At 38.2% G+C, this 27,267-nt stretch overlaps 2 protein-coding genes across 2 annotated transcripts in view; one reads left to right on the forward strand and one right to left on the reverse strand.

Moving 5' to 3' along the window:
* The window catches only part of LOC131430982 (RING finger and SPRY domain-containing protein 1-like), a 35,322-nt gene extending 21,504 nt beyond the window's left edge, over positions 1-13,818 (reverse strand). Inside the window, exon 1 of the mRNA XM_058596322.1 lies at positions 12,868-13,818. Coding sequence (XP_058452305.1) covers positions 12,868-13,097 — 230 coding nt within the window. The 5' untranslated portion in view covers positions 13,098-13,818. The remainder of the gene's footprint in view (positions 1-12,867) is intronic.
* Positions 13,819-18,128: 4,310 nt separating this feature from the next.
* On the forward strand, positions 18,129-19,876 carry LOC131430984 (RNA-splicing ligase RtcB homolog). The gene is made up of 2 exons (XM_058596323.1): positions 18,129-18,486; positions 18,543-19,876. The coding sequence occupies exons 1-2, from the start codon at positions 18,242-18,244 to the stop codon at positions 19,816-19,818; spliced, it is 1,521 nt and encodes a 506-aa protein (XP_058452306.1). The 5' UTR covers positions 18,129-18,241; the 3' UTR covers positions 19,819-19,876.
* The last annotated feature ends 7,391 nt before the right edge of the window (positions 19,877-27,267 follow it).

Genomic DNA, 27,267 nt, shown 5'->3' on the forward strand with positions numbered 1-27,267 from the left:
CAAAAAGTAGTGTTTCATCAACACACGAAATTCCTTTTTTTCCATTTTTTCACAATAACAAAAGTAGCTTCACTCAAAATGCAATATCTCACGAACTAATATTCAGACAGCTGTCAAATTTATACACGTATCTTTTGAAGGTTGGTACTAACTGAAAATGGTATGGATTTAATTCTAGTGGCGCCCTCTCATAGAAACGATACGAACTTTTCAGCCGAACTGTTATTCTAGTTGCTGGACAGTGAGTGCTGGAGATGAAGTGTACAATACTTTAATCGATAATGGTTAGGGTGGCACAAATAAATCTGCAGCACAAACGTACAGCAACTATTAATTTATCCCGCCTTATGCAGGAAGGTAAAGCCTCGATAGCTCTGGTACAAGAACCATATTTTCATAAGGGAAACTTTTATATGGGGAAACTACTAAACCCTGTCTTTGTAGCTTTCAACAAGACTGGTATGGAAAATCCTCGTGAATTGCCACGTGCCTGTATTCTTATAAACAGCGCAATTGACGCATCTCTTATATCCGAACTCACGACTCGTGATATTTGTACTATCTTGGTCAAACTAAAAGTTGAGAGTATCGAGAAGACATATGTTTATTGCTCGGCATACCTGCCACACAACGAGTCTTTACCTAGTGATGACTTTAAAAGGACTGTAACAGATATGGATTTCCACTTATAATCGGTAGTGATGTAAATGCTCATCACGTCATCTGGGGAAGTACAGATATAAACATCAGAGGCTCTACTTCGATGGAGTACTTAAGTAGTACAAATTTACACATACTCAACGAAGGAAATCGACCAACTTTTGAACGCTCTGGCAGGAAAGAGGTGCTGGATCTTACTCTCTGCTCGGATAGGATCTCTCATGAGTTATCGAATTGGGCTGTGCCGAACGAGCTCGAGCCATCGTTATCTGATTACATGGAGGGGTTGGCCACTAGCTTTCATGGTTACGTACCAATAGTTGAATCTCCAAAGGACTTGGATAATGTTGTAGATATGACAAACTCGCTCATAGTTGCGGCATACGAGGAGGCTTACCCACTTCGTACCGTGCGAGCTAGCAAAGGAACTCCTTGGTGGAACGCTGAACTCACAAGTCTTAGAAAACTGTGTAGAAGAGCCTGGAATCGCCGAGGCAGAGATGGATCGGAGGCTTTCGTGTCAGCTCGCCGAGCTTACAAAACTGCTCTCCGGTATTCTGAGCGAAGTGGATGGAAAAACCTTTGCAATAACATCTCTAATCTAAATGAGGCTAGTAGATTAAACGAACTATTGTCGAAATCAAAAAACTTTCATGTCAAGTAAATAAAGATTGAAAACGGTGAATACTCGACAAATGAACATGAGATACTCAATTGTCTGTTTAATACACACTTCTAAGGGTGTACGGAGTTATCACAGGCAGCTGTCCCTGAGTTCTGTTCAGGCGATTGCGATTCTTGGACTTTAGCTCGTGAAATCGTTACAACTGATTCAATAAAATGGGCAGTGGAGAGTTTTGCTCCGTACAAATCTCCGGGAACAGATGGAATATTACCTATATTACTTAAAAAAGGGTTTGAATACTTCAAACGTGTTTTAGTGAAAATTCTGACATGTCTTCGCATAAAAAAAGACCGCAGAAGGGCAAACCGCATAACTCTGAAAATTCGCATAACTCTGAAACTTCGCATAAAAAAAAACCGCATAACTCTGAAAATTCGCATAAAAAAAGTCGCGTAAAAAAAACCGCATAAAAAAAGACCGCATAAAAAAGACCTCAGTGTATCTTGATCACTGGGATAGGCAGAGTTGAGAAGACAAAGTGTTTGTGGTTGTCTCCAAGGTGGTGTTCTTTCGCCATTGTTATGGAACCTCGTTGCAGATGGCTTGTTAAGAAAACTAAATGATCTTGGCTTTCCGACCTACGGCTTCGCCGATGATTATCATATATTAATCACGAGTATTTGTATTAATACTCTGTTTGACTTAATGCAGCAAGCTCTTTGTACTGTTGAACAATGGTGTCTTCAAATCGGGTTATCAGTAAATCCAAACAAAACGACAATGGTACTCTTCACTCATCGTAGGATTACAAACGGAGTCCGTCCGTTGAGGCTATTTGGCTCTGACGTTGTGGTAAGGGATCAAGTTAGGTATGTAGGGGTAATTCTTGACTCAAAACTGAATTGGTCCAGTCACATTAATTTCAGAATAAAGAAAGCTTGCATGGCTTTTGGGCAATGCAGACGAATTTTTGGTAAAACATGGGGACTCAAACCTAAATACATCCATTGGATCGATACTACTATCATTCGTCCAATTTTGGCTTATGGATGTCTTGTATGGTGGCAGAAAGGGGAGGTTGCTTTAATCCAGACAAAGCTAAACCATCTTCATCTGGCATCTTTAGAGGCACTTTTGAACATCCCACCATTAAGCATATTTCTTAAGCAAGAAGCAATGTTTGCTACATACCGTATTCACACTACGGGATTCTGGAATAGAAATCCTATAGACCGTGAAACTAGTCACACCCTGCTGTGGCATAATTTAATAAATTTAGATGAGTATATTCTCGCTCCTAGTGATCTTACGCTTTCACGCAACTTCCCTTCTAAAACTTTTAACGTTACATTTCCTCAGCGTGGAGAATGGCTGTCTGGCTGGATGGAGCGACAACTTGAAGAATATATAACTTGTTACACTGACGGTTCCTTGATGGAGGGTCAAGCCGGTGCAGGTGTCTATTGCCGCGAAATGAGGTTAGAACAATCTCACTCACCGGGTGGTTTCTGCACCGTGTTTCAAGCTGAACTCTTTGCGATTATCTGTGGAGTACAGGCAGCTCTTCAACGGGGTGTCTGTGGAAAACGAATCTATTTCTGCTCGGACAGCCAGGCAGCTCTAAAAGCACTTGGTGCAAATGAAACCAGGTCTAGTCTTGTAATCGCTTGTCGAACTCAAATTGAAGAACTCAGCACATTAAATGCTGTAAACCTCTTATGGGTACCCGGTCATTCTGGTATTACTGGAAATGAATTGGCTAGAACTGGAGCAGAGACCAGTTTTGTCGGTCCTGAACCAGCCTTACCATTACCAATTAGCTGGATAAAACACAAGATTCGATCTTGGACAGTGTCAACGCATGCCAGTCATTGGCGAAACCTAGAAAGTTGTGCCCAAACAAAGGCATTTTTACCAGATTTAAATTTGAAAACATCTAAGAATCTATTACATTTCTCTAAGCAAAATTGCAGTATTCTGGTCAGAGCGCTGACTGGGCATTGTAAGCTAAACTATCACATGGCTACTATTCAGCGTGCTGAATATTATTCGTGTGACCTTTGTGAATCCGATTACGGAACTTCATATCATTTGATATGTAACTGCTCAGCATTAACGCAACTACGCATGGGAATTTTTGGCTTCCCGTACATGGATGAACATAGTTTCAGGAAACTTAAGCTAAGGGATATCCTACAATTCCTTGTCCAATGTGACAAAGAGCTCTAGGTCGTGACGGTGGAGATTCTTGGTTTCCTAGGAAATCTCGAGTCGACCCTGCGATTTAATTGAGCTGTTTCTGAAATCCCCCATCCCACACATCCTTCCATCTTTTCCTATCCTCTCCCATCAGGAAATGATGTTAAACCCGGCAAGGCACAAATCTCCGAATGATTTGGGGAACGTGCCATCTGAGCCATTTTGTTCTGATCCTGAGATCATATTATTTTCCGTTATATCGCCTAAATCGACTTCGTTTAAAGAAGCGAATGGCATTGAAGGAATATTGGTAGGTAGATGTCTATCTGTTACACTAGTGTAACTGCCATTAGAACAAGATGATATGGCCGATCTACCTATTAATAAATTGTTTCCGTAAGAAGATGAACTGGAGGGCGTTCCTGTTTTTTGATTATTTACATTAGAGGAATTAGGAGGTAGTTGTCTACCTGTTACCAAAGCGTAACTGTCATTAGAAGAAGATGATGACGAGGTCGATCTACCTGGCAATAAATTGTTTTCGTTAGAAGACGAATTGGAAGGCGTACCTGTTTTTTGTTTTAAATTCAAAGAAATAAGTGCCTTAGAAGAATTAGCCTTTTCATTTGTAACGGTTTTTTGATTTTCAGGTATGTGCTGTAAATTTAAGGTCGTTAATTTGACTTGTTGTCTAAGCGAACGAGCGTTTAAAATTTTTCCCTGACAGGACATTTCAAATAATTGGATTTATGATTTCTATCGCAATTTGAACATGAAAATTTATCAGTGGTTTCATTCATTGGACAAACGTGTTTCGAATGCGATTTACCACAATTCAAACACCGTATATCCATATGACAATTTGTGGTTCCATGGCCGAAGCCTTGGCAACGACGACATTGCGTTAAGTTTGCATTACTTGAATTTTAATGTGGGAAATGAAACGTACTTTTTCTAAAGTTTTCAAATTGTTTACATCACTTCCATTGAAGTGTATTAAGTAAAGTTCATGGGAAATTCCAGAGCGTGGTTTAGAAGTACCATTCACTCTTTTTTCATAAGGGTTACTTGGGAAGGGGCAAAACCAAGTAATTCTTTTAGTTCATTTTTAATTTCAACAATACTTTGATCTTTTCATAAGCCTTTCAAGACAGCCAAATGTCTTAGAAATGCATGAAACGTCGAGATCTGGTGTCTGAACTGTGTTTTTTTGTCGTGAATACGACTTACTTTACTATGGGGCGCCTTTTCAAAATTAGCCATATGGAAGAATGGGCAGAACTTAATCGTGAATATCTCGACTTGTATTAATGGCAGCAACATAATTCTTTCACTATTTCATCAAAAATATGATCAGGAATTTAGGATTATATTTTGAACAGTGTGAGATAACCGCAAACAACTCAAAGATTAAGTTTTCTCAAAATTTGGAAACAATGCGGAAGACTCTTTACTTTCGCTTGGGTTTTTCGCGCAAGGACGACGATTTTGAGGTAGTCAGGCACATTCAACTGAACGTTATAAAAGGGGAGCCGTGGTCGAAAATCGATCATTTCTTCTTGTGCGTTGGATGAAAGCAGATGTCGGAGCGAGAAGACGCATTCAACAGTGGCATCGGAGAACGCACCTTCTGCGTGGTTAAAAACCTCAAACGCTCAGGTCGCAGTTCTCATTTGCCTTCCGGTCGTCAAGGCGAGAAGACGCATTAAACCGGTTTCGCATCATTTGGCACTGCGAGCGGATGCGTTGCGGTTTGTACGCAAAGCTAGTTTCAACTCAAACAAGAGCGATTGCATCATGCAACAGAGCTGCTGGTCGTTTGCATTGGATAGATAGAAAACGAAAAATTGACAACATTATAAAAAATCAGCCGTTCTAAAGCCTCTAAATGTTACCTAAAGAACTAAAAAGATTTCTTCTTTGTAAATTAGCAGTGTAGTGCAAAACTAAGATAATTTGAATAGTTATTTTGAAATTTTCACAATGCCTAATTCGCAACAGTGTTTAATATCTTAGAATTATACAATTTGGCCCTTCTGGAATGCCAGAAACTAATCCCGTACAACATTTTGATAGCTTCTTTTACTGAAATATTTAAATTTGAAATGAAATAATCGACACCAAAATTCTCCAAGGTGCCATTTAGAACCAAAATTTTATACCCAAAGAATTACCATTATTTTTTATCTTAAAAAATATACTGGCTATTTCGTAATATTTGTGTGTCAGAATGTTTAATGTAACTAATCTGTACTGTAGTTTAGGTGTATCGTTTCAAATTCTAGTAGTGTAAAAGGGCAAAACTTGCACAATTCACACAATCGATAAACTATTTGATATTCGGTAGTATAAAGAAAGAGTGTCAGTTTTATTCGTATTCACGACATCCAGTTATGTCTCTGACATTACACAGCTGCACTTTTTTTTGAAAAAAATCGAAAATTTTCTAAGTGTCAACATTTCGGGATAACACCAGATCTTGATATTTCGTACACTTCTAAGACAAAACAAAAAAACCGCGTACCTTCGAAAATCCGCCAAAAAAACATCGTGTAACTTTGGAAATCCGCGTAAAAAAAGTCTCACAAAAAGAAACCGCATATAAAAAACCCGTTTTTAATCCACCTAGTGGTGTAATGATGCCTTTCTCATATTACTTATATTTTCAAAAATATCACTAGAAGATTCTGTGAAGAATTTTTTACAATTTGAAATAAAATAAGAAACTTTTTTTGGGTATAAACTAATATAACCTTTTCAATTTGTAAACAGTTATGTCAAGTTGATAAGACTATTGCATCGTTGCACTAAATGGTTAAATCCATTTTACCCTATAGTTCTGGAACCGGAAGTCGGACCCGGATGAAATTAAACAGTAACCTATGAGACTATAGGAACATTTATTTGAGCCTGTTTCGATCAAATCATCTCTGCGAAAATTGAGTGAGTCTCGTTTTAGAGTTTTTGACCACTATTTCTGGTACTTCTGGAACCGGGAACATGAAACCGGTATAGCCGAAGTCGGTACGTTTAGTAAGTAACTAATATAGCTTACAAATTGAAACAGTTTTAAGCCAAATCTAGAGGAATTTTACACTTTTTTGCATCGTCTACATGACGGTGTGAAATTCAATAGCAACCTATAGGACGATGAGATTTTTTATTTTATGAGTGACGTTACTTGACACATACTCACACACATACACGCACATACACATACATTGCTCAGCTCGATGAACTGTGTCGAATGATATAGAATACTTATCCCTCTGGGCCAATTTTCACTAGTTAATTTTTCAAGTGATTGCGCAAAATTTCTATATGAGAAAGGCAAATAAGTGTACTTTTATAGAAAAGCATATCATGATCTTGTAATAACACTAACAAGTAGGTACAAATTGATAAAAAGAATGAGAAATTTACATTTTTTTCACCTGAAAAATATAAATTTAATGTGGCAACTTTGCACGCTATACGAAATTGAACAAAGCACATTGCGAACGGAGCAAAGCCGCACGTACCGTCGCGTACTAGTTTTGCATCGTAATTTTTAATGACGATTTCAATGTTTTGACACTCATTGCCCTATAATTTCGGAACCGGAAGTCGAATCTGGATGAAATTGCACAGTAGACAATGAGAGCTTCAATTTGAATCATGATTTGTGAAAATCGGTTGAGAAATCGAAGTTAGTTCCGTTTTTTGAGATTTTCTTCACTATTATCGGTGCTTTCGGAAGCGGAAACCGGGAACTACGGGCCCCAAAGTAGTTTTATATATTCACTAACTAACAAGATCTGCCTACTAGATGAATTTGGCAGTAAGTTTTATGAAAATGTGCACCTCGTTTCGCCATCGCGCTGTAATACCGGAACCGGAAGTCGGATCTGGATCAACTTTTCCGGCGACTTTTTAAAGAACTCTAAGACCTTTCACTGGCTTCTTAGTTTGTGAAAATCGATATAGAAATTTCCGAGAAAATTAAGTGCGCAGTTTTCAATAAATTTGCACATATTTCCTTTTAATTCCGGAACCGGAAATCGGATCCAAATGAAATTCAAGAGAATTGTATGAGGCCATAAGACCTTTCATTTAAATCTAGGTTTGTGAAGATCGGTTCAGCCATTTCTGAGAAACGATGTTGCTCTCGTGTGTCTTGTTTCGGGAACAGTTGCTTAGCAAATGGTAGGGAAAATAAACCACTCAACTTTTATATGGATGCTCTCGTATAGATGCAGACATCTTTGATGTTCTGATTGGCTGGTGCTGTCATTGGTTAAAACAAACAAGTTTTTCAATAGTGTACTATTGAAAAACTTCAATGTTGTTGCAATACACGTTCAAGTTTAAAATTTTCGATTCTATTGGTAGTTAGATTAAGGAGTGTATCGAAAAGTAGTTTGATTATTGAATAAAAAAGCGAAAAAAAAACATATTTTGACATCAGTTTTCGATATATTGTAGAAAATTTACATTTTTATGCATTTCACTGATTATATTGAAGAAAATCCTAGTTTCTGTGAAACGCTCGCACTTTGGACTAGACATTCTTCATTAAATTCTGCACAGTTACTTTTGTGACTTTCCTGGTGGCAGCTGTCCACTTTTATCTAACTCCTGCATGTTTTGGGACACTGTACCTTCCTTCCGAAAGTGCCGCTTGACAATTGCCCAATACCTTTCAATTGGCCGAAGATCCGGGCAGTTCGGTGGGTTGACGTCCTTTTCCACGAATTGTACATTATTTTTGACAAGAACTGTAGAACGGAGTGGGCTGAAGCCAAATCCGGCTAGAAGAGAGGAGCCTTATGCTTTCTGTACAGTGGCAGCATTCTCTTATTCAAACATTCTTTCTCGTACACCTTGGCGTTAATTGTGCCCTTCGTGAAGAAAATCGACGACCGCAAACCACAGGTACAAATTGCTTGCCAGACCAACACCTTCTGCCCAAACTTTTCCATCGCCACCGTGGTGTCAGCGTCGTCCAGGTCCTGGTACACCGATTTCGTATAATATTGCGGTCCGGGCAGCGCTCGAGAGTCTTCCTTGGCGTAAGTTTCTTCGTCGATCAGGATGCATCCGTCTTTATTCTGTAGAATCCGGTTATACAGTTTTCGCGCTCTTGTTTCGGCCTGAACTTGCTGTATCAGGGACTTTTTCGGCGCCTTCTGTTTCTTGTACGTTTTCAAGGAGTTCCGAACTTTGATCCGTTGAAGCATTCCGATGCTGGTGTTGAACTGCTTGGCCAAATCCCGCGTCGACGTCGATGGGTTTTTCCTGATGTACTCAACCACTTTTAAATCCTGGCCGGGCTGGCTGGGACCCGTTTTCCTAACGGATCGGGTCAAATCCTTCATGGAAAGGGTCTTACCGAACTTTTCGATAATATTTTTTACCCGTTTTGCAATTTCGTTGTAATAGACACCACTTTCTGAGCATCAAGTGTGCAGAATTTTCTTTCGCGTTTCCGGATCAATTCGACTCATCCTTGAAACGACAAACCGTACCGAAACCAATCGATTGCGCAGCTGTTATTGACATGTAAACAAACATGTCACCGCAAAACACGCTGCAAAAAATTAAGCCATATCAGAGTAATAACTGTTTGAATGTTGCTAACTACTTATCGATACACTCCTTATATAAATCCTTCTACAGATCACTGAGCTATGACCTTTCAAAATACGAGAAAAGCAAACGCGCCTTATGAATTATCCTCTTTGACACTCGTGTATACCAAACATTTCAGAAAAGTTTATTTTGAACTATTTGAGATTATGTCACACAACTGAAAATTTTATCATAAAATTGTGATCATATTTCCGATGGCAGGTCGCAAGAATTATGTTGATTCATTAGATACAACAGGAGACATACACAATCAAAAACTTATCACTCTCTCAAAGGGTAAATATTGAAAAGGCGCCGCATAGTAAAGTAAGTCGTATTCACGACAATAAAAACTGTTTTAATCCACCTAGCGATGTAATGATGCCTTTCTCATATCAATCGTAATATCATATACTAGCTGACCCGTTGAACTTCGTCTCGCCCCAAAATTTGTTCGAATTTATGTTTTCGTACATCAGAATTGTAAAACGACTAAGTGGTTAACGTTTCTCTCCATTATTTTTCTGTTTACTTAACCTACAATCTACGGATTTTGACACTCTTTTGCTTTAGCCCGAAAAGAAATATCACAAAAAATTGAAGTGAAAATGTGAAATACTTCTGTTAAGCAAAAATCGAACAAACGCACAGATTCTCATCTCTAATTAAAGATTTTCTTTTCTAGAGTTATTCATTCGGAAAGTAGGATATATTTACAATTAGTATTTAGTCCAAGTAAACAAAAGTTCATAAAAAAGATTTGGCTTAAGAAACATACAAAGCATACTGAAGAGTCCGTTTTTAAGGAATTGCTCATACTTGAATGTTCACCCGACGCAACAGAACAAACTTTGAAGCAGTTCCTAATACAGTTTTTAAACAGCGAGAAAGTATCCTCAGAACCATTTCTGTACGTTCAAGTTGCCAAAAAGTATTTTAGAGCTCTAACAAAGTGAATATTTTCCAAGCACTGTGGAACTTTTGGTTGCTTAGAGAGACGACGCTTAAATTTTAATTTGGTATTGATTTTACCAATTTGAAAAAAATTCACAGAACATGAAATATAAAATTGCAGTCTCAATCTATTATTGTAATCATCTGGAACATTGATCTAATTGCCACTTATTATGTGTGCTTAGTGTAATCTAATTCATTCGAAAGCAGAATGAAAGCAAAATCTCTTAGTTTGCTCTTAGAGCTTCTACAGCTCAATCTTTTCATTAACTTATTAAAAAAAATTCTGATTTGTTAAACTCACGCTCACAATGGCCAATATTATTCATCTGACTTCATCACACACACAGTCCTTTAACTGGTAAACGATATCGGAACTTTTCTTTTGTCATCACTGCCCATACTCGCATATCGATTTTCGCCAATTTTGAGTTAGCTTTAGGAATGCAATCTCTCCTCAATAAACTCTCAGGAATTGCAATAAAAGTTGAAGGCCATCCGGTAATTTTTCAAGCAATAATTTCGATATCCAATTAAGCACGTGGCTCGAAATGACAAATCGCATGGATCAAGTATGCATGTGGAATCTCCACACAAAACTACTCGTTGCGCGCCAAACGATTTTTTCAACGATCTAGTATTCTTTTCTTCGACTACCAAACACTTATGCAACTCGTTGCGCGCCAAACATCAATCGTAGATCTAGCAATCATTGGCGACTTTTTTAATGGAAAATTCCATTGTCCATACAAAACAACTTTATGGATTTTTCCCACTTTTTCGGCAAGTTTTCCTAATTTTTTTGATGTACGAACCCGGCGGGGGTAGAAACTAATCAAACATGAAAAGAATCATGTAAATCAATCCATGCGTTCTTACGTGATGCGATTACAAAGAATGACTTCTGCATTTTTATATATAGAAGATAATAGATAATACTGTGATATTCTTCAAAATAGAATTCTTCGATTCTTGAAAGATCTGATTAACCGGAATCGATTTAGTTGATCGTTTACTGATAATGACTACCAATTGAAGTAGTTTTTTTGGTCGATTTAGATTTTTTTCACGTTTTCTGTTTCGCCCGCGTGAAGGTATAAAATTGTTAACACACTTTACCCTTCAATTTCGAAACCAGATTTCGGATCCGAATAAATTCTGGAATTGCAATCTTCGAGTTGGTGTATTTTTTTACAATTTTTTGGCACATTTTACCTTATAATACTAGATCCGGAAGTCTGACCCAAATAATATTCGGGGATTTTGTATGGGACTACAAGACTTTTAATTTGAATCTAAGTTTGTCAAAATCGGTCCGGCCATCTCCGAGAAAACTTAATATATAAAAACGTTACATACACACACACACGGACAGTTTACGTACTAGACGAACTTAGTCGACACTCGGTCCTCGGTTCAAAAGTCGTTTTTCACAGTGATTGCATAACCTTTCTATATGAGAAAGGCAAACAACGAACAGGACACGGCGATGCAAATTCTGAAATTTCAGATCAGATTTTTCAGTACACGAGAATATTGCGGGTTCGAGTTTTGCCCCTGTGGAATTTTTTTCGCAAATTTTTATGCCGACCTTTAGTCTATTCCCAGTTTGTTTTATAGGTGATTACTGTTAAAAGTTTTACTGATGCTCCGTTAATCACGATTCAAATTTTTAATCTTCGGACCTATAGGGTTTGGAAAAACTTTTCGATTTCTTTAGATTAGTGTCCGGGCAAACTACCCTACAGCAAACAATACATCTGATCCGTCAAGGTCCAGTTTCAAAAATCACACGTCGACGCGCAAGAATAACAGTAACCATCGTTCGTGACAATGAAAACAAAGAAAAGACAAAGCCATCGTATGGAACGGCTGGCAGTTGACAGAAAAGATAACCGGTACCGTCAGCAGAGATCATGTTTGGACATATTTTCCAACATGTCCAAAATTGTGCTACTGCCGAACAACGCGAACGCGCACGCGACCACGGTTAAGTCTCGATACAGGAAGCACAATGCACCCATCAGAAGACGTAGAGAGCAGAAGATCGAAACCGTGTGACCTTCGACTAGTGAATATTCTCTATTCAACAACCACGAACACAGACGTTAAAGCGGATTTCGTTTTGTGGTTGACAGCTGCTACTGGTCAGTCGTCCGCTAGGGTTACCGCCTTGTACTGTATTATTAATGCGACCCCGAATGAGTTCAATCATAGACATAAGGGCGGACGGTAATAGCAATGGTTAATTAAAGGACATTTGCATTATACCACGTCCTGTGAAGTTCAAGTTTAGGTGTATCCTTCGCAAGAAGAAGGTCTCTACAGAGTTCCTGTTGTAACTATTGCTGTGCTGTTGTAAAGAGCAGAACAGGTTCTGATTTTAGGAATGTGTTGTTTCGAACAACAACAGCATCCATAAACTAACCTAGTTCATTCAACCAAACATGATTTAGGATGTTAAGGGAAAAATTTCTAATATTGTTTTGAAACATTTACCACCAGCTTTGATAAGGTAAAGCGAATTACTATCAATCAACAATTGTAAAAAGAGAGATGGTTTGTGTTAACCCAGATTTCGTTAGCTATGATGTTGGTCAATGGGAAAATGTGAGGAGACCTAAATCCTTAAACGGTATACTATCAATTCGGGATACAAAGTAATCGGATGAAAACAAAGACTGTTCAATTTAAAATTGGTCACTGGGTCAAATGCCAGCAGGGTGAGATAAAAAAACACAAAGGAGCGACAGTTGAAGAGCGAATAGCCGTCAATCATTTCGATTGCCAAGTCGGATAGCGCCCGTCATTTTGCTTACTTGTCAACAATAGATCCAATTATTTCCAGCGTTTCCTTCACCAGCTCGTCCACCGTATCGGAAAGTGAGGCCTTCCGATCGAACCGGCCACATGATCGGCCGCCGTGATGGATACCGGTCAGTCCTGCCCGGCCATTATCACCTTCGTTTCCGCTAGCGGTATACGAGTCACGACTGTTTTCGTTTAGATAGCCTTCCTCCACCTTATCCTTGCACAAACAGATTCCCATCTCGTTATCGGTGCTCCCTCTTTGCTGGTCAACAGATGAACGCTAACAGCTCACTTGCGCAAGCCTAATCATCACGGTTTCACTTGACTTCTCTTTTCTTCTTTTTCGGTAGTTTTGTACCACTTGTTTGCCTTTCACTTAATTTTTGGTATTATTTTTCACAATCCATCTGACTTCATCACATTAATCATCATCTTGGAATTCGATCAGAAAACAGACACCTAAGTCTCTGTTGAACAATTCTCTTGCGATATTTACTATTTTTCAGGATATCTTCGGAATTTGGAAAGGGAAAGTTAAATCTTCACGTACAGTACCACTACATGCGTTGACAAACCTCGAACACTCTTCATCGAACATACACCGTTAGAGTGAGATTATTTACCAAATGTCTCAACTAATTTTTGCCTAATTATTAAATTATACACTTGAATGGTTGGCAGTAGAACGTCAAAACACACCAACAATCAGGTTTTGCACCAGGCAATGGCCAAACCCACAGCTAGCTCGCACAGCGACGAAAATTAATTATGCAGATGTATATTTCCATTCAGCTGCAAACTCCAAATTATGTCCAAAACAGGACGGTAGTATTTATATTATTAGAAATAATGAAATAGAATATTTTTCGCAATAACTCTAAATTATACGAGACTGCTAGTAAGCGACACGGACACGACACAACTGTTTGTCACTTTTTCTTGAATGAAACTGCTGCGGTAGTGTAATGTACCCGTACTACCCGTACTGTAGCACTCACATAACTTTGAGTGAGTCTTATATCAAACGTTTCCCAAGTGGTAAAGTTTATCCGATTGTTTTTCACTAGCATCAGACGGCAAGCAAAATCGAATGAATTACAGGGCCAACATTTCGAAATGGCTTAACAGCGACAAGTAAGTGTTGACAAGATAAGTTATAGTGTAATCAACCCGTGGACAACTTGACAGCTCCAATACATCGAGAATATAAGTAAAAATTTTTGTTCTCTGGTTCCACAATTGTGTCGTAAATGGAATAACATTTGGAAATAACGTATCTGTTTTTCGACAATCTGCGGTTTAAATTTTTATATATTTAAAACTCAAACGCTCGTGTAGGGATTTTCAACGAATTTATTTTTTCAAAAAATCATAACTCTTGATACCGTTGATCAATTTCGATGCGTCCAGTGTCAAAAAAAGTAAGTAAGAGATCCATTAGAGAATTTATGACCACTATTTCCTGTGCCTCAGCAATCGGAAACTGGGAACCAGGACTACTGGCAATGACTATCGAATGGAGTAGTTTTGAGGTTAGTTTTTTATATTTCGCCCCTCTATGTGATGGTATAAAAATTGTAACAAACTTTACCCTATAATTCCGGAACCGGAAGTCGGATCCTAATCAAATTCAGAAGTTTTGTGTGGCACCATAAGACCATTCATTTGAATCAAAGTTTGTTGAAATTGGTCACGCCATCTCTTAGAAAAGCGAGTAAGTAAATTTAAATTGGAATTTTTTCACTAATCACCTTATAATTTCGGAACCGGAAGTCAGACCCAAATATGTTTTGTATGGAACAATGAAAGATTTTATTTGAATATAAGTTTGTGAAAATAAGCTTAGCCATATTTGAGGAACTTAATATTAATATTCAAGAACTTTGTATGGGACCACAAGACCTATCATTTTAAAATAAGTTTGTGAAAATCGGTCCTGCTATCTCCAAGAAAAGTTAGTGCAAAAAAACGTTACATATACATACGCGCGCACACACAGACATTTTGCGTACTCGACGAACTGAGTCGAATGGTATATAATACTGGGACCTCTGGGCCTCGGTTCAAAAGTCGGTTTTTACAGTGATTGCATAACCTTTCTATATGAGAAAAGCAAAAAGGGACCATTGGCAAATTGTGTTTTATAATAATATTACTAATGCAGAAATCAAGAAGTCAACTGTTGCATTATTACATTACTATTGGAATATAGTAGAAAAGCCTCATGCACTAAAAATTGATATCTCTGTAAATGACGGATTTTAACAATCAATTGCATCTTATATCATGATGTAAAATACCTGGTGATCACGTTGTTCTATGTGTTAGAGTGGTTGTCATTTTATTTTGGAATAACAGAGAGACGCGAAGAAGAAAAAACATAAACAAATGACGTTCCGAGAGTTGCTTTTATGAAAATATTTAGAGCTGATTCTGTTTGCGAAAATATTGACAGTAAAATGCGGTGTTTTGTTCCGGGATGTTTCAATCGTCGAATTAGAGGTAATGATCTGTACATGAAATACATACCATCGAGCATGGAAGAACCCGGTTAATTAGGTTTTGCACGAACATGACATAACCTCACAAAAATGAACAGAATGAACTTTTTTTGACAGTCGACGTGTACTTGTTTACAGTTTAAAAGTTCATCAGAAGTTCATCGTTCGAATGTAAAAATTGCAAGTCGTCTCACACTCAACAGATTCATACATATATCGCTCCTTGATGCTGGAAACACATACAGGGCAATCTTTTTAGTTATTTTCACTGTGGAATACGTTTTCAACAGGCACTTTTTCGTCATTTTTTCAATTTTTAACTTGCAGTCGCAAAACAAAACAAGTACACGGCAACTGTCAGAGATGAACTTGATTCATCGGCAGTTCATTAGTGTCGTCATCGTGCAAAACCTAATAGAAAAAAATTGGTATATTTTTTGCGGACTGGAGTACACTAGTGTAAAGAACTGGCGCGTATGTTTTGCACATTTCGGGACCAAGATTATCAGTCGAGCGAAATGCAGCTTAAATTTTGTGGTTTTCAACATCGGGTCTTAGAAAAGCATAGTAAGTTCAATATTTTCAATCATCACACGTAATGAGTACACTGATTTTAGCTCAACCTCAAAGCAAATGGCATTAGTCTAGCCAGGCTTAGTGGTCACAGCACCTTCCTTCTGTAAAAAAAAACAAGATCAGAAGCACGTCGACCATCATTAAAAAAGTACTCACGTATAGGATAGAAACTTGAAATGAAACTTTCGTTCTGTGTGTGAGTTAACGGGCGTACTGAAGCCTGTATCGTAGAGTAGAGCAGCGCATGACCAACTCGCTCGTAGTTAACCTCGAACGGATGTACCCAGTAAACATTTGGAATCTCAAACTTCGGCTGGTAACATTCTCCACCGACGGTGTAATTCGAGCGAACAAATAGATCGATTCGCTCGACCTCCATATGAACATCGGTAGTCTGAAATGATTTCATTTTGTCATCTTCGGTGTTTCACGATGGATTGATGTCTCCTTGCGGTGTTGATAAAACATCATTTGTGCCAAATACTTATTTGGTGAGAACGCTGAAAAGATGACAATAAATTGCGTCAGAAAAAAATATAATAAGTCAAATAAAACCATACTTAAGAGTGTGAAGAGCTACAAGCAGATATTGTTTGATCGATTAGGAACTGTAAAACCAAGATGTGTTCATGATCGGTTAACCGATCGGTTGAGCGACAATCAACGTGTGGTCTCCATTGTGTATCAAATAAAATTATCAATAAGTGCAACATTTTATTCTTCCAATTCGGAATCATTTAGAGCATCACCAGCGTTTGAAATGCCACCCACAGCACAATCACTCCATTATCCATGATAACTGTAATAGATTCGACAGTGCGATCCGCCAAATTCTTCCTCCAACGAAATGAACAGAATCGGATCTGTGTACATTTTTCTATATTTCGAAGTTACCTTGCAAGCCCTTGAAGAAAAAATGTCCAGATTTTCAATTAGTGCCAAAGATTCGCCAGGCTGCGCGGCAACTGGAGTAACTTAGTAGTGAAATCCCGATCTGAACTGGTCGTTTGTTTATGTTTACATGTTTGAATCCCGGCGCGGTATTACCATGAAATATCTGAGTTTTAAAACATTTTTTGATTACAATGTCAACCGTGACATATATTGTAAAATAACTCATAAATGCGATGTAAATTTAAAGTATTTTTATTTTCCCGACTAGTACATTTATTAAATCGTACCATCTTGATTAAGTCTACAAGTCGTACAAGGTTAAGTCTGTTTACTAAACCGGCTGTCGTATCGGTCAACGCTAATGTTAAATTCCCATAAGCGTCTGTGCAACAAATGATCAATTAATCGATGGATCCGTCTGCCGATTGCACCGGCGATACCCTACTGAGTGGGTGGGATAATCGGGAGGATTTTCTACGGGTAGGTTCGAATTTTATTTCAGCTGTTTTTCAAAGAACGGCGAATCTAACATTGACAGCAAATGGAGAAAATCATCGATGAATGTTTCGACTTTGGTTTCAAATCGTGTTTAGAAATTATCGTATAATCTCTGATCAATTTATGATTAGTCGATGAATTGTTAGTTTATCTTCAAAAGGTACGCAAATGTTACCACTTTCCTTCTATATCCACTGAATAAATCAACATAAAAAGAGTTTCGCCCTTTTTCGATTTGTTTACTTTTACACTTCCTGTGTGAATTATAAAGATACGCCCTTGCACATTTTTAATGAAATTGGCTGGTTTTCGCTACTAAGACAAATCTGTGAGTAGTTTTATTGTTTCTTTTACTATTTCCAGTTATAAAAGGTTCGGTAACCATCTAAAATAAAGAAAATAAATAGTTTCGCCCTTCCTTACTAGCAATTGAAGTATCGCCCTGTTTGTTGGCATGGAACACGGAGGGCGAAACTTGCGTAAACAAATGGAATGACAGTTTCGCCTTTTATAGTTCTTTGTATTACTAAGATTGAGATTTTTGTAGAATACGAATTTTCAGACAAAATTGTAGGATTTTGAAGCATTTATTGGTAGGAGAGAGAACCTCGATTTGTTTACTTTTGTAAGATACGTCCTTCTTTGAAAAACAGCTGATTTCAAGTAATCGATTTGACAGTAAAAGACGATTTACGCCTTAATAACACAACCGAATTGTTCCTATTACGGCAGCGTGCATAAGACGTTATGCATTAGATAAATGGAATTTTTGTATAACTTTTCTTTGAGTGTGTATTAAACTGTCGAAAAATTTGTTTATGCTTATAGCTTCATTCGCCGATTTTATTGTGAAATTATTGCTTGTTTGACTTAGTTTTTGAAAAGAATTTCGTAGTAGTCAATATTTGCAGCCATGGTGGTACGTGAGTATAACGAGGAATTGAAATACATCGAGCGAATTTCGCCAAACAGCTTTCGCATCAAGAAAGGCTTCCAGCCAAATATGAACGTTGAGGGTGTATTCTATGCAAACTCTCGCCTTGAAAAATTGATGTTTGATGAATTGCGGAACTCATGCCGTCCCGGAATGACTGGCGGATTCTTACCAGGCGTAAAGCAGATTGCCAATGTTGCAGCGTTACCGGGAATCGTTGGACAGTGAGTCGATTAGAATCTTATAATGAACAATGTGTCATTGCAATTTTTATTTTCAGGTCTGTTGGTCTTCCGGATATTCATTCAGGATACGGGTTCGCGATTGGAAATATGGCAGCATTTGACATGAGTAATCCAACATCGATAGTTTCGCCGGGAGGTGTCGGATTTGATATTAATTGTGGTGTTCGATTGTTGCGTACTAATCTGTTCGAAAAGGACGTAAAACCCGTACAGGAAAATTTGGCCCAAAGCCTGTTCGATCACATTCCGGTTGGCGTAGGTTCAAAGGGAATTATTCCAATGAATGCGCATGATTTGGAGGAAGCACTTGAGATGGGAATGGATTGGTCTTTACGAGAGGGTTATGTTTGGGCTGAAGATAAGGAGCATTGTGAAGAATACGGTAGAATGTTGAATGCCGACCCAAGTAAAGTAAGTATGCGTGCGAAGAAGCGTGGTCTTCCTCAACTTGGTACACTAGGTGCCGGAAATCACTATGCAGAGATTCAGGTAGTGGAAGAAATCTATGACAAATATGCGGCAAGTAAGATGGGAATCGAAGAGCTGGGTCAAGTTTGCGTAATGATTCACTCGGGAAGTCGTGGCTTTGGTCATCAAGTGGCTACTGATGCGCTTGTCGAAATGGAGAAAGCTATGAAGAGAGACAAGATTGAAACAAATGATCGACAACTGGCTTGTGCTAGGATAAACTCGACTGAAGGACAAAACTATCTAAAATCCATGGCTGCTGCAGCCAATTTCGCTTGGGTTAATCGTAGCTCCATGACATTCCTTACCCGGCAAGCCTTTGCCAAGCAGTTCAATACCACTCCAGACGATTTGGATATGCACGTGATATACGATGTATCACATAATGTTGCCAAGATGGAAGAACACTTGGTAGATGGCCGTCCCAAGCAGCTGCTGGTTCATCGAAAGGGTTCTACTCGTGCCTTTCCACCGCATCATCCGTTGATCCCAGTAGACTACCAACTGACCGGGCAGCCAGTACTGGTTGGAGGAACAATGGGAACGTGCAGTTTTGTTCTTACTGGCACTGAGAGGGGGATGGCTGCCACATTTGGATCAACTTGTCACGGAGCAGGGCGGGCTCTGTCAAGAGCCAAATCACGTCGTAACTTAGACTACAAAGACGTTTTGAGGGATTTGGAAGCGAAAGGAATTGCTATCCGAGTCGCTTCGCCCAAACTGGTACAGGAGGAAGCACCGGACTCGTATAAGAATGTGCAAGATGTGGTTCAAACCTGTCACGATGTTGGCATCAGTGCCAAATGTATCAAGCTGAGGCCGATTGCTGTTATCAAGGGATAGTAGCTGAAATTGTATTATGAATGTAAAGCATAAAACGATAAATAAACATGTATTTCTAGTTGTGTTTTTTTTTTGGTAGATTACTGGTCTAGATTTGAAACACAAGTTTTTTGCGCTACTGCTGTGTTCAAAAATTGTATCTTTCGAGTTCTCGCGCGTAATTTCACCATCAAGGGAAAGATGAAATACAAATATCCATATAATCTGGCCACTTGAACCATTTTATCTGATTCCAGCTCAACAAAGGTGGAAGGAAAAGAAGACATGGCATCGGAATTGCAAATTAGTTCATAAGTCGCGTTTCTGTATGTCAAATCTTTAAAAGCGTTTTTCTTAGAACTGCGTTGTTCAGATCGGCGGGAGATATAACTAAAGCAGTTCGCAACCGATTCTTATCAGCTAAGGGCAAAACTAAAATCCTTTTCATTTCATGACAATCTTTAGCGGCCCTTACACGAGCACTAAAAATGTCATTTTAAATGATGTCATTTATATGATGTAATTCAAATTTGTTAGAAATTTCGTCATTAGTGCACCACTACACGTTCATTAAAATGATATTTTTTTTTACTAATGACATTTTTAATGACTCGTGTAAGGGCCGCTTTTTATATTGAAAATTAATTGATCACAGATTTTTGAAAAAATGACCTGGCATCCCTGATGAACATACCAGTATAATTATGACAAAAGATGATCAGTGCACTCCATCGATCGTCCCGCAAAAGAAATTTTCACTGAAATGACTACTGAATATTCAGCGGCTTGAAAGTCAGCAAAATTTCACCTACTTTTATAGACATGATTTGATGTGCTCAATCATCAAATCATGTCTATGAAAGTAGGTGAAATTTTGCTGACTTTCAAGCCGCTGAATATTCAGTAGTCATTTCAGTGAAAATTTCTTTTGCGGGACGATCGATGGAGTGCACTGATCATCTTTTGTCATAATTATACTGGCTCTGTGATCAAGCCAAATACCTGTCTGAGAAAATCTGTGCCCGTTTTCCGTATCATAATAGCAGATCAAAATCAATTTGGTGAGCAAAAAAAAAGGTCTCACTACCAACACGCTCTATACCTTTTTCCTCACACTTACTGTACTGTGCTAAACTGTGCTCGATTTCAAAAATCTGTGTAAATCTGTGATTTATTCAGTGAAAATCTGTTATCATTTTCAGAAGTCTGTGAAAATCTGTGTCATTTTTGAAATCTGTGCAGAAAATTGAGAATCTGTGAAACACAGATTAATCTGTGAACCTGGCATCCCTGATGTTCATCATTTGTATTCGGTTTTTTATCGTGACCAGTGCGGTAAAATTTCATTTTCAATCGAATAATATAAGATGAAAACGAAATTTATGGCTGCTGACCGTCAGCATATCCCTACTAATTCATTTGACTTTTGCTGCCATTTTCAAGTGAAGCTCCCGGAATTCATCGTCAGTTGAATAATCGTTGATAGTCATTTGAAGTTTTGCTTGCTCAGTTTCAAGTGCGGAGTAGTGTAACTCCTTCATTGCCTTCGCTCTTAGTAGTAAGCAAATTCGAACGAATAGAATTACACGCAGAGAAATTTTTTTTAAATATAACCAAATTTGGGTTTCACGCAACGATTTATTTTGTTAAAATAGTGACAAAAGAAAATCTGGTTTGATATAGAAAATATTGCTGCTTGAAACTACAAAACATGATAATCAATTTTACTCAGTGTGTTGGCTTGTTTCAAACGACATTTTGATAAAAACAACAAATATTTCACTTGTGCGCTCCTGTCAATTTCTTGACAAACAATTTCACAGTGAATTCAATTCGAAAAATTTGTTATGAATGAACGAACTTTAGATAAAGTTAGGAATTGTTGCGCTTTGAATTCACAAACTATTTAGTTGAAATAAATTACCTTAAATTTAGCTATTTCAACAAACGCTTTTCTTTGTTGAAATCATACATTTTTGTTTGTTTTTAAAAATAAAATGATTTCTTTCAAACTAATTTACAGGGTTATATTTTATACTACTTTTATTTCGATTTATATTGGTTCAAAAATTTCTAGAAAACTTTATCTTTAATTTAGAATATTTTTAAGACATTTGATCGTTTCGCCATTCCGTTGCTACACGATCGAATTATTTACATGCCGCAGTAAAGCCATATTTTTTTTATTTTTATAGCATCCGGTGCTCGGTGCTCCATCAGTCCGGCCAAAACAGCGAACCTGCATCAAATATTTTTTGTAAAGAAAATGTGTTATGTAATACGATGCAAATTTTTAAAATATACTTAATCATCAATACATATACTTGAATTGTTGGAAACCTCCTAGGAAATGAAAGAAGCAAACTTCTTACTCGGGAGACAAAAATGCAGTGGTTTATACGCGCGAGAAAAAAACATGTTCTGGTTTATATGAAATAAAACTAACGCGGTTCATTTAAACAGTAAACTTGGTTGTATTATTACACAAATAATATCATAGATAAATAGAACCAAGTTTTTTCTTGATATGAAGGTATAGCAGGATTGAGTCAACGAGAACATTGCCGATAACATTAACTCAACTTTGGTTGATATGTAGAAAATTGTTAGTTTATTACAACAATAAACTCAGCGGTAACAAATATATTTTTGGTTTGGTTGGACCAAAATTTTGATTCAAATCAAACAAAGATCATTGTTTTTGTTGAAGGGAGAAATTGGTTTGTAACAATCATATTCTAGCTTGAAATGAATATAAATCAAATTTTAAAAACTACTAACTGTTTTGTTATTTTAAACATGCTCAATTTCTCTGCGTGTATAAATGGAGTAAAGTATTAAAAATGAAAACTGAAGGAGGAAACAATTAATTTATGTGTATTCTGTGATTGATATTTCAGCAATCTGGTTTGTCTTTAATCTATTATCTTGAACCAATTGGAATGTTTACATGAACCTCATTTGAAGGCCGCTCTCACACTATTGAAAGAGATATTTTGTTACTTCAAGAGATCAACTGACGGTGGTTAAACTGAGCCTCGATTGAAGAGAAACGATTGATGACTGAATGCTGCCCGTTCGGGCCGTCAGCAAACATTGTGTGTCAGAGAGTGAAGTTTACTGCATTCGAGAGATCGTCAATGTGTTCCACATTCAGTTTCAATTGAATTGAATGAAGTTTTACAGCACTGATCGTGACGACACAAATGAACAAGTATTCATCCTTGACAGTTCAGCGGTACTGTTTACCAACAAGCTTAAACAAAAATCGAAGAGCATATCTAAAACAATGTTAAATAATTTTAAGCGTCACCACATGAGCAAACAAGTGCGATGGAGGTGTGAAAAGGCATGCATTTATTGTGCAGACTTACCGAACTTGAATTTGGAGATCTGCGTGGCCGTTCGCGGGCGGACTTCGCTGAATTGTTCAATCTCCTGTCGCCTTTTCAACTTAGCCGATTTGTCATATGGTTTTCGCTGAGCCTCGTTTTGCACGTCTCGTGTTTCAGATTCCTTCCGACCTAGCTCCAATTTTCGTGATAGCAGAATTTCCGGAACAATGCTCGAAGAGCGTACCTTGATGGAGGCCGCACAGTTCGTTCCTGCACTTCTGATTCTTCCGACAGTAACTGTTTCAGCTGATGCACTTCCAGACACTTGAAGCATTGCCTCCACGATGGCGGAAGATGGTCCCAGTGATTGTCGACGTAGAAATCCGGCCGTCGAATTGATACCAAAAGCCGATTGTTCCGGTCCAGCCTTGTTTGGCTCCGTCGTACTCGAGAAGGTAGCCGATATTTTACTTTTCTTCGGCTTCTCGGCCACTTTTTCCACGCCAAAACCGCACCGCGAGGTCAGCGAAGCGATCGCCGAACCAAGCACGTCCACCTCCACTTTTCTTCTTTTTTTTTCTTTCTCTCCCGGAAATCAAAACGGTCTGTCAAAACCGCTCATACGGCAGTGCGCCCATTTGGCTCAGTTTTCTGTATACACACTAATTGCAGCCCTCTCCGTTCGCACTGATTTTAAATTTACTCATTAAATTGAATTAAACGTTACACAACCCTACCCAGTGGCAAAAATTTTTCGTGAAGCACGAAAGTGGTTCACGAAAAATTTCTAAAATCTTCACTTCTTTAAGAAGTGTGCCGGAGACTGTGCCGATTACAAACTTCAACACAACCTAACACCAATGAACAAGAGCCTAACGGTTGCTCTTCAAATCTTGAGCTCAATACAAACTTCTCTTCTACTATATCGCAACATTAACTAAACTGCAGAACTTTTCTGCACAAAATGGTAATCGTACGCCAACAATATATGGCTAAAATGTCTCCGGCTCAGTTCTTGCATGCATTCCTCAAACTTCCACTGAGTATTAACAGTCAGTGATCTTATCTAGTCTTAATGGCTAAATTAAACTAGAAGATCAACGAATAACAAAGAAAAACAGCATGCAGCATGCAAAATAATTGATTGGCTTAACTACAGAATTTACAGTCTTAGGGAAGTTGGTTTAATTTGAGGTTTGAGAGGATTTAGTCTCTCCTATCACCACGAGCCCAAGCAAGGGTTATAACCGCGCCCTTGATTCGCGTTCCTTCGGGTTGACGACCTTCGTAGTGACGCCTCCGACCAACAAGACTATTCTTGTATCACTGAACCTTGTGCACCTGTTCAGGCTTTTAGGGGAAATTCTACCGCTTGCGTATTTTGTGAACATGTTTTTCTGGGAGCAGGTGCTGCTCATAGCTCGTTTAATACTATGCATCTATCTCATTACTTCGCTGAAATGTAAGGGATATATCTCCATCGCAAGATAGCGACTTAAAAACTAAAGCCAATAAACTGAATTTTAACTTTACTAATAATCTAAACACCAAACCAGCAATATATTTGCTTTATTAAATTTTTATTTGCCACACAGGTAATTAGGAGTGTTTTTAAACTTGTTGGTTCGATAAATTGTTCGAATCCAACATTTCATCATAAACCCGAAAACAAAATGGGTTTTTTAGTTGGGCGCCATTGTTAAATAATTTTAAGCGTCACCACATGAGCAAACAAGTGCGATGGAGGTGTGAAAAGTCATGCATTTATTGTGCAGACTTACCGAACTTGAATTTGGAGATCTGCGTGGCCGTTCGCGGGCGGACTTCGCTGAATTGTTCAATCTCCTGTCGCCTTTTCAACTTAGCCGATTTGTCATATGGTTTTCGCTGAGCCTCGTTTTGCACGTCTCGTGTTTCAGATTCCTTCCGACCTAGCTCCAATTTTCGTGATAGCAGAATTTCCGGAACAATGCTCGAAGAGCGTACCTTGATGGAGGCCGCACAGTTCGTTCCTGCACTTCTGATTCTTCCGACAGTAACTGTTTCAGCTGATGCACTTCCAGACACTTGAAGCATTGCCTCCACGATGGCGGAAGATGGTCCCAGTGATTGTCGACGTAGAAATCCGGCCGTCGAATTGATACCAAAAGCCGATTGTTCCGGTCCAGCCTTGTTTGGCTCCGTCGTACTCGAGAAGGTAGCCGATATTTTACTTTTCTTCGGCTTCTCGGCCACTTTTTCCACGCCAAAACCGCACCGCGAGGTCAGCGAAGCGATCGCCGAACCAAGCACGTCCACCTCCACTTTTCTTCTTTTTTTTTCTTTCTCTCCCGGAAATCAAAACGGTCTGTCAAAACCGCTCATACGGCAGTGCGCCCATTTGGCTCAGTTTTCTGTATACACACTAATTGCAGCCCTCTCCGTTCGCACTGATTTTAAATTTACTCATTAAATTGAATTAAACGTTACAACAATCATCTTTACACTTTGCAACTAGTCACTTTTATTTAATAAATATCAAAAACGAACCGTATTCAATCGTGAACAAATGTTTTAAAACTTTATTTTGGCAATACGGACCGTAAATGGTCTGATCCAATTTGTCAAAAAGCAAGCAAAAGAAATTTCTGTTTACAAACAGTACTGCTGAACTGTCAAAATGTGTTCATCCGATTGAGGTTAGCAGTGACGGTAAAAAACCTAATAGATGTGCAGTTCGACCGTCCCACGACAAAAGGGCCTAACTGCAAATGACACTTTCTCTTTGTTTACTTTTTCTTCCACGATTTACCGAGCTGATTTTATATTTGACGCTTCACTCTTCGCAAAACTTTCAAAGTAAAACTACAAGCTTTCGATTTATATTGGAAACTTTAGAGAATTTGCAATAATGGCTCCGTAATAATCAAAAGAGAAAGTAAACACAGAGAAGCTCTCATTTGCGGTTAGGCCTATTTGTCGTGGGACCACAAACGAATTTCCAGACATGACAGTCACGATCTTTTTTTGGCGCACATCTACGGTCCTCCGTGAAACTGGCACCAATGGTGATAAATTGGTTGCACTGCTGAGTTCCCATCATCGCATTCATAATGCAAATGTCAAACCGTGAGAACCCTTTCAATACGTTAGCTCATTTGTATATATTGAGATTTCATGGCACACTTTGGTCGAAATGATAACAATGCAATTAATCTTGCGCTCCACCAAGCGGTGAGTGCGGTCATTTCAGAAGGTACCGGGAACGGACCAGATTTTTATTTAATATTTGTAAGCACATACATGTCTTTATTATTTGTCTTTGGTATTTACTACAATTTTTCGGTAGCACGGAGAACCCTTCGATCATAAAATTGCGATATCGCAGTTTTTGATTTTTGCGATAGTTAGTTTAACTAATTTCTTTTTGATTCAACCAATATGGTTTTTGATTTGCATATATTCAAGTAGTTGAAAAATATGTTGTTTTGAATGCTGTCAAATGCCGGAGACAGTTGAAAGCAAAACAATAATTGCAATGCAAAATCAACAACTTTTTTAGTTGAAATCTGTTCGCGCCTCTTCAAAATGTCAATGAAAACAACATCGATGGTTAAAGCGTTTGGTGAAATCGTGTTCATTCGATTTGAGAAATTTATGATAACAAGTGTTTATCTAACAGCGGTGTTGTGATAAAGTTAACCTTGTTTAAGATGAAAAAGATTTGATGACAAATTAGAAAATGTTAATGAATGATCATCTCGTAATCTTTCAGGTATGCGCAAAAATTTTATGCTTCAAATTCGATCATTGATTTACTTCCAGCAGACTGTTTTACTTCCAGCTGTTTGATACCGATGATGATATTCATGCTTTAGCAATAAAACGCTTTTTGACATGAATTTAATTTATGAAGATAACAGGAGCAAAGGGTTTCAAACACACAGAATGCGCTGCGATTGAATGACGCGTTTGAATTGCCGTCGCAAAATTCCAATTCCCAGCGGTTGATGCACCCAAGCTCATATAAATTGACTAAAATTTTCGCAATTCAAATTCGAGTTGATTCAACTATTTGCAATGTCTAAAACAAATAAAACCGATTTATTTTTCAACTAACAGAATTTTGTTTTAATAACAACACTAGTTATTTCAA

This window comes from Malaya genurostris, chromosome 2 (assembly GCF_030247185.1).
Source record: "Malaya genurostris strain Urasoe2022 chromosome 2, Malgen_1.1, whole genome shotgun sequence".
NCBI classification, from domain to species: domain Eukaryota; kingdom Metazoa; phylum Arthropoda; class Insecta; order Diptera; family Culicidae; genus Malaya; species Malaya genurostris.